The 9,104-nt window shown below is 46.4% G+C and overlaps 1 protein-coding gene across 1 annotated transcript; it reads right to left on the minus strand.

Moving 5' to 3' along the window:
- Positions 1–5,414: 5,414 nt before the first annotated feature.
- On the minus strand, positions 5,415–8,057 carry LOC135385118 (endothelin-converting enzyme-like 1). Its single transcript, XM_064614294.1, has one exon. It carries the CDS (start codon positions 8,055–8,057, stop codon positions 5,415–5,417), a length of 2,643 nt encoding a protein of 880 aa, XP_064470364.1.
- Between the last annotated feature and the right edge of the window lie 1,047 nt (positions 8,058–9,104).

Raw genomic sequence — 9,104 nt, forward strand, 5'->3', positions numbered from 1 at the left:
TCTCTGTTAGCATCAATGACTCGAGATATATCAGCACAAGCGGTGGAGCTGTTACACTGGAAAGAAGGGCGTTGAAGAATTCGGCACTTTGCTATCAACGCTGCACCGTTTGCAGAATCAAATATTGTGTTTTCCGTGTGGCTACTTTTGGCTAGTTTTCGGCGTCCAGATGGCTACACTTTGCCCCGGCGAGTTGGCATCCCTGTGCCTGGCCCGTTGCAGCGGATAATTTCAAACGCCGCTGGCCGGAGGCTGGAGTTGACAAACATGACCGCGTCTCCGATGTCTTCGAGAAATACGGTAATTTCCAACGTGAGCATCGCCAGCACAGCTTGAAGTTCTGACTCGATAGTAACGGATACCCCACAGGCGGCCCCTGTCTGTGACCGGCCGTCGTGTCTTTGTTTATTAGCGTTCTTTTTAGACACTATTGTTCTTCCAGTCGCTTCAGCCCAGTGAGTTAACCAAAATGAAAGCGATCCTGGTTATGCTCTTGATACAAAAAATGTCTTGGTACATCACGAGTACTTCATCAGTTGGCCCTTCACGCTCTTTTCCAGATGCAAAGTACAAGTGCTGAGGTGTACAGATAAGAAGAGGACCCTGCACAACCGCCTTCCAATAGTGCAGAAGATACACTATAGGGTGCGTGAAAAAAAGTGTGAACAAATTTCCACTGTTTCAATGAGAGCCGCCAGGATATAACCTAAGCGGCCAGTCAGCAACGGGCACCAGGGATAATTGCTTTTGTCTAATTTTCACAAACCATAAGTTGTTCCATGATAACATACGATAAAGAGCATGATTCTGTACCTGGCTAGAAAATAGTGCACCAATGTTGAGGCCTTGCGGTTAACATTTCTGACCAGGAGCAATCATGCAGCGAGCTATACCAAGACAACAAAGAAAAAGCATTGGGAACGTTCTTTCTTGGCTGGGGCAGCTGACAGAGACGGCGGTCGTCAAAACCAGAGTGCAAAGCTCCCGGGGACAAGCACCGTCGCCCCCCCCCTCCCCCAAATGATGAGAATGAAGACTGGCAGTTTTCAGATATGCAACCGAATTTTTGTAGATAAACATGTGTGGGTGTGGAATTTTTCTGTACACTTCCGGGTGCTGTAGGATTTAAAGGGGCTGTTCTTCTTGAGGAGAGTGAATCCTTTTCTTAAGCAGATTTTTTTTTTTTTTTTTAGTTTCCGAGCTGCCTTTTGTAGCGATTTTCTAGTTTGCTGACGAGCTGATGATTGGAGTGCTGCGTTAGGAGTGGGATAATATCCCCTTCTGTTTCTTGGAATCTTACAACTACAGAATGTGGTTCACGTCCTTCAGCTTGGAGAAAGGAAATCCTCGTTGTCCTCGGTGCTCCCAGGCAGATTCTGAGACTTCTTCCCAAGATGGAATTTAACTTGCTGAATTAATTTAATAAATTATTACTTTATTCATTTCAGTTTACTATTTAAAATTATTAATTATTAATTGAATTAAATTTAAAAATTAAATTAAAAATAAAAATTGGATTACATTCATTAAATTTTATTGTTTTATTAATTATTAATTTAATTAATTTCATTCTTGATGGGGAGTGGTGTTGTGCATATACGGGATGCTGTAAGCCAGTGTTTATTGTATTTATTGTATCATGTCTTGGTGAACAGTCCCCATTTCACGGGCGTGGCAAGACGCGACAGCGCAGCTTTGGAACGTGGCGAAGGATCCCTCACCTGCAAGGAGGAAACATCTCCAAGTCCCGCAAGCTCTTTTCTGTCGTTTACAGGCATCAAGATGTGGTTTCTGGAGTCCCCCTATAAAAGCGTTTTTCTTCATCATATTTATTTTTTTTTTCATTTCCGCCACTAATTACTGTGACTGCGTTACCATATCACACCATTTCATCGTTTTCTCCGTCAAACCAAACCAACCGGCCACGCTTTGGTCGCTTTCCCGTGTTAGCGCCGCGAAGCAACTGTGGTTATGAGCGGCGTATAGACGTGGACAGATGGAGAGAGGACAGCAGAAAGGAGTGGGGGACAGGAGGGGGGGTTAGAGTCGCTAAATAAGCTACGCTTCAGAGTATCGACACTGAGCCGCCATGTTGTTTCGGATGACCTCCAGCGCCATCCATTTAGCGCTCTTCGAAGTGTTGTCTTCTTCCACTGCTGAACTTCATCTTCATCTATTTCTAGTGCCAAAATAGAGGTGGGGCTGGAGGACATCCGAAACAACATGGCGGCTGTTTTCGCCTCAGTGTCGTTACTCTGAAGCGTAGCTTATTTAGTGACTCTAGGGGTGGTTAGTATGCGTTCTGGGCCGACTTGAGGGGGGAACTGTGCCCACATTCGTCTGGAAAGTCTTGGGAAAACCTCATAAACCTCGTAACCTCATTGGGAAAACCTCGGTGACAGGATTCGAACCCGTGTCACCTCCCAGTCTCGGCGTGGAAGGCGATCATGCTAACCACTATACCACGGGAGCTGGTGCTTTTTGGTCGCTATAATGAACAATATGAAAATGGCTTCGGACCGCTGCTGGTCGGGGAGGGGGTTTCAGAAAGAGCTCATCCTTGCCGGCCTCACAGAGGTTAGCAACGTCACGACTAACGGTTTGGACGGGCCGCAGCTGAATCAATCACACCGCGATAGAGCTGAGCCAATCACTGGCCATTGGCCAACACTTATCTCTCTCCCAACAGGTACCCCTGTCGCATTTTGAAAATGGCCTAGCGCTATTGCAACGGTAAGTCGAAAAAGTGGGCAAGTCGCAAGTCGCGATTTTACCGAAATTAAATTTTTCGCAGAGCAAGGCGAGCAGACCCAGAAAGTGCACTTGCAAGCGTTTGCTCCGTCTTGTCTGAAGAGTGGTGCAGAAATGTTCCAAAAAGCCGGGAGATGACTGTGAAATACTGTGAAACCTTCTTTTCACTCCGGCTTAACGCGAAAATAAAAGAAAATAAAACACAGGCGTTTCGCCACCTACACTTTAAGAAAAAAAGGAGTAATGTTACTCCTTTTGAGGACTAAATGCATTGCCACAAAAAATAGTCCCTTTAGGGAGTAAATGCATGGGAGTAAATGAATGTCACAGAGTGAAGACTGCATTTCACGCGCTGTTGTACGAGTCCCAGGTACATAATTAGTGTGCATGCATGAAAATACTTTGAATCAAACCGTCAGCCGTGATATATCGAGTTATATAAAATCTTGCGCCATACATAGGGCAGAATTCGCGAAGAAACATGCGCTGACTGTTTCTTACTCTGTGTGACTGGAAAATTGGTAAGTTGGTTGAGTTATACAGCCTTATGCCATAAAATTGACAAACGGCACTTATTTATGTAGACTGTTGCATTCAGGAGACCATTACTTCGGAAGTCGCGAAGTTCAGTGACAATCTGCAGTCCTAAGGAGTAAACGTCGGGACTAAATGTAGGGTTAGGGGACTAAAATGGGGAGTAATTGGCAGTCTAGGGGAGTACAAGTTGCTATTACTCCCCGTTTTACTCCTTTTTTTCTTAGAGTGTATCAGCAGACACTGGCTAAGAAAGCGTAACAACCTGCTGCTTTGTTTTGTTTGAATGTTTTGTTTTGAGCCGGAATAAAAGGAACGTACCACTCAAGAACGATTCTACCTGAATCAGAGGGCTTCACACAGGCCTAGTCCTGCGCTTTACTAACAATATAATTTTCCTGTGAGAGAGTTTGGGAGTATTAAGGAGTATTAACTGAAGTTGGTACCCTTTCTCGGGGGTAAACAAAACGCGTTCCTAACATGGAACAGAAGAATTAAAAGATGCAGCGTTTATTCCCCTTGGAAATGACGGATTAGAGGGCAGCTTTGCCCCCGTCGAAATGAAAAGGGCCTCCCACGTGTGATTTCACAGGAATGATATACGCACAGGTGAGAGGGAATGTTTAAGACAAACTCTTGCTAGCGCGTGTAAACTATGCGCTTCAAGCAGTTTGGTACTTGTCCGCCATACTGATGTTTAATTGTCATGCAAATATTTCAACGTCCTAACGACCAATATGATATTTCACACAAGTAATGATGATGGGCATTAGATTATTTAGAGTGGTTTCCTTTCTTATTGACCTATTCTTTTCTTATGTTTCGCACAAAAGCAGCTATGATGCCCCACACAATAGACACTTTTAGAAAAGCAAGCGCCACCTGTGGCACGCAAGGCCTCATGGGAACTTAAAACGCCTTGAAGCATTACGAAGCGGAGGTATAGAAGAATAACAACAACATTCCCGGTGTGCGCAGCAGCAGCGTCAGCCGGGGTAAACCATAACCCAAGCAGACGACAAGGACCCTCAAAGTTCCCATGCTGCTTTGTGCCGCGCGCTTGGTGGCGCGCGCAGCTTTTTAAAATCGTCTATTTTGAAAGACTTAATGAATAATAATAAATTTAAAATTTGAATGGCGAAGCTAAGGACATCAACAACTTCTGTTATCAATAAATATTGCAACAAAATATTGAATTAATTTTTTCTTTTTTTTTTCCAGTTTAGTGAACTGAGGGTCTTTGGAACAAAAGGCATCAGCCGATTCAGTCATATTCCAATGCAAATATTTACTATTTCCTAATCCGAAGCATAATGGGCAGATATTCCATGTCCAGCCTAATGAGCGCTACAAGATGGTAGCAATACAAGTATATAGCAGAAACAAAAAGAATTAAATGATGATGAAATTGGTAATGATATAGCAGATCGGAAACGCTCTACGAAAACGGTACAATAAACGAAGCTGTTAAATCAAAGATCTGCATTGGGGATGTTGGCCACTTCGAATGACAAGCTTGCAATAGGATAAAACGATGATCTGGCAACGCCTTTTAGACTGGATATAGGCATGCTTAGTGTTAGCGCGTGTTAAGTCTGAAGCGCTCAAAGAAAACTGTCGGGAGAGCAAAGACTTACCAAGCCAAGACTTGAGAATTAGAAGGAAGAGACGCAAGGCGTGCCCGATGTCACGTTTGAACAAGTGCGTTCATTAAGCTAACATATCTGGAACAGCTGCGTAACAAAGTAGCACGAATTAAGTACGACTATTATTACGTATTATAGTATTACGCGGTAGCATTACATTAAATACGTCTCCCGCACGCTGAAAGTCCTCACTTTTGCAAGAACGCACGGTATCCATCGTAAAACCTCGCCGTAGCGGAAAAAGGGAAATATTAAGGAGGGGTCCCCCATTACTTTTTCAAGGGCAAAGTCAGCGTTCCTTGGTTTTTGCTCGCCTATGCATCGCTGTAATTGATCATGCTTCGGTCTCATGTACCTGCAAATTCATGAACTTCCCTGTCTGCGTTACAAGAAGCTTATCTCGCGAATAACGAACCCGTAAAAGACAGACTAGAATTCCGAGATTACTTTACTCAAATTGGTTAATATGGTTCACTGTATCGTTCACCATAATGTACAAGAATGATTTGGATTCATAGGCGTATCATACGCGCATTCGAACACCTTGGCGAAAGCTTTGAATCTTTTCAACGGACCATTCACTCTTAACATCCCCGGAACGAATGCCTTGCGCTGGAGCACCTTCTTCAAGTGCATTCCACTGCGCGCATGTTCGCAAAACATGGAGGCGTAGTTGAGGAAAAATAACCGCTGCATTGTCACGTCTCCACGAAGTCCTCGCACGATGCCCAAGTTATTTTTCCTATGAGCGAATTTCAGGAAGACGTTGTACAGCGGTTGTAGAGCAGCGCCATCTGCCACGTTCTCGTAAAGAAACAGCGATTCGTCGCCGTCGTTCTTCGTCAACGCCTTTGCCCCACGGAGGAACGTTTCTTGAACGCACTTGGCGCGAGTCAGAAATCTTCCTTGAGAGTTCATGGACAACAACTTGTGGACCCCTCCGTCGACGTCTACAGAAGTGCTACGACCGTCCATTGCAGCGAACATGCCGCGAACGATCGGTGTTAAAAGAAAGGGAACCGAGGTCGCCTCGAAGTAGTGAGAAATTCTTGCCACAAACGCTACGGTAGCTGGTGAAAGCGTCAACACGTTGCGCTGATGATCGTAGAAGGATCCTGGTTGGAATACAGACTCCCTCGGGATTATCGGATCATGAAAGTGAGTGCGGTCCCCGCTTGTCCAGTACTGCGTGTGTACGAAACGAAGCAGCTTATAGTACGCCAGAAGCACTCGTCCCCGCACCGGAACGTCTTTCTGGAACGTCATAGCCGGCAGAGCTAGCAGTTCTTTACGAGGTATAAGCTCAATTTTCATACCGTCCACCTTGGAAGTAGCAACATGAGACTCGTTGTTGTTTAACCACGGGGCTGACACAGCAGCTCGCTTCATTTCGTACCGTACTACGTCCCGTATCCTTCTGAAGTCATCTCCTAGACTGTCAAGGTGCAATGACTTGGACTTTCGCATCATCGCTGACCACGTTAACGCTCGAACGCCGAAAGGGTAGACACGTTCAAGCATAAACATGCACGCTGCCAGTCTTTCTGGTACACCTCTCGTTGTTTGAACTGGGTGGCTTATCGGAAGTATGAAGTGTGTCCGACCAGCTGGAAGTAGGGGAGACATGTAGATGATCAAACGGTAGCCGATATAGTTTATCAGAGTTCGCTGACGAACATTAGTTAAGATAACAGCGAGTTGATCAATGTAGTTCCGGTCGAGAATGGAGATTTTTCCCAGAACTAGTCTCGGTGTCCCTTGGATGAAGTACGAGAAATATTGCGTCCAGTCCCAGTTCGGCAACGTCTTGAATGAATTCAAGGGTCTTGTAGCCTGAACGACTGGTAGGTTTCCGCTCGAAGGAGCCGCAGCATCTGACATCGCCTCCTCCAGCTTTACTATCTCAGTCGCGAGTTCTAGCGCCTTGTCCGATACTTCTTCCCGAAGCGACAGCACCTTATAAACGTATTCAGTATACGTCACGTTGTCACGTTTCGGTGCGACTGCCAGAAACCGCCGCAGAAAAATCGGCGGCGAGTCGACGTGGAGCTCCACTTTGTTGTCCCACGATCGCTGATGAAGCGACACGGTCACGAACGTAGACGTTCCTAATAGCTTATCCATCACCCTGGCGACGTCGTGGGGCCTCGTCTCCGGCAAGTCAATGCGCAAAGGCCATCCTGCTATGCCCAGGTCGGACAGAATGGAGCCAAATATTGGCCACGCGGAGTCGCTCGGTCTGCTCATGCAGCCACGACTGAAGGCGGCAGCCTGATTCAGGAACGAATTTGAAGAGAAGTTGGCCCGTACGCTCTTCAGGAAGTCCCGCAAGCTACGGAGGACTGCACCGGATGCTCGAGACGTGTACACGCCCAGCGCTCTTTTACCACTATACCACTTCGCTGAACATACGTGGGAATAAAAGTCAACGCAAGGATTTACTGAGTAATTCAGGTTCCCGTTCAGGTATTTTCCTTCCCACTGACAAACATCGGATGTGCATGTCACGACTTCTGTATCTCGCCTTGACGTCCACGGATCCGTGTTTGGAGCACGGCTTGAGCTCGGTAGCGTTGGCAAGTTTTTGACGACGGATAACGCATTACCATCCACTTTGTATTCCCCTGGTTCCCGTATCATCCTAGTTGAGATTCCCAGAAGGAGGAAAACAAGGACCAAGACCAAAGAGAAAGCAAGGAGGAGCCAGCCTAGATTTCCCCAGTTCAACTTGCGCTTTGCTCCGGTATCGAGCTCCTGAGGTCTCTTGAAAATATGTCGGTACACATCGTGCACCGGGAATGGCTGCACTGGGTAATCCATTTGGGACGCGACATAACGTGAGGGTATGTCAGTTGGTATGTCATGCGTCATTGGAATGACGTGACCTGCACTTTGTTGGTAGCCTCTCGGAATAACGGAATGGTAACTTGCTGATGGTGGCACGTACCATTGTCCGGCACCAGCGAAGGCGTCCTCGCTGTATGGAGGCTGGGCGAAGACCTGGGGAGGCTCCGAGTTATAATTTTTCATTGGATAAGCGAGCGATTCGTAGATGAAGGGTTCCGATTCTGCGATGGAGAACTGGTTGTCATCTGTGAGCCGTGCAGTAGACGAGGTATCTGCCATGTTACCAGTGGAGACGAACGGTGCTTCCAAGGCTGTTCAGTGGGAGTTCGGTAGTAGGAGGAGCGTGACGCGTGTAACGTTGGTGGTGGATCTTTTCGTCGTCTTTGTTGACTGCGAAATATCGTGGCAAAATTTGTCAATGAGGAAGAAGTAAAACTTTAGGATATGCTAGGCAGCTTCATGTTACGCACTGCAAATTTCCGAGTTCAGTTCGCAAATATTTACATAATTAAACTTGGAGTAATGACATTCACATTAGGAGGTGGCAAAAACTAATAAGAACAAATGCTGTTGACCGCATGATTCTAGGTGGCGTAGGTTTTTTATTATAATTCAATGACACGTTTTCTGGGACACCCTGTATAAGTGCCACGGGTGCACGCGTAATATGAAACATGTTGCAGGTGCACATGCGGTCGGTGCCTCCCGCAGGTGCCCGCAGGTGCCATTCCGAGTTCCCGCATGAGCCGTCTTTTCGTGTCGACCATTCCTGGCTCAAAATGATGAGAACATATCGTTCTCGAGCTGGTCTTCCTCCACTTGATTTTGCGCAGCGCCATTTCCCACTCCAAACGACGTTGTTTGCCCGTCGGAAACTCGAAATATGCTATGTCTGTTGTTGTATCTGACCTGTTGCCACAACTGATTATACAGCATGTCTTACCGGCCATCGTGGTGGGTGTAAGATCAGTGTGCGACGTAACGAACACAATTGCTACGGAAAATTTCCTTCGTCAAAACTGCCAAAACACACAGCAAAGCAAGGCGGACGGCGCGGGATATCTCGCGACTTACATCACGCTCGGTGTTGCTTGCAGAAAAGCGCTCGTGGCTCGCACTACCCTGTCACCGAGCGCGCCATAGAAGAAAATCATTTTTATCAAGTTTGACTCAGTTTTCGAAGGAGATATTTTACAGGCATGGTCGTTGATGGCTAAAGGTGACGAATATTCGAAAATCTCGGAAGGGACCTTATGCGGATTCTCCCTTTAAGGTACAGCGGCTTTAAAGGGACGCTTGCACCCGTTCCAGTCGATTTCCAAACTA

The sequence above is a fragment of the Ornithodoros turicata genome, chromosome 2 (genome assembly GCF_037126465.1).
Source record: "Ornithodoros turicata isolate Travis chromosome 2, ASM3712646v1, whole genome shotgun sequence".
Classification (NCBI taxonomy): domain Eukaryota; kingdom Metazoa; phylum Arthropoda; class Arachnida; order Ixodida; family Argasidae; genus Ornithodoros; species Ornithodoros turicata.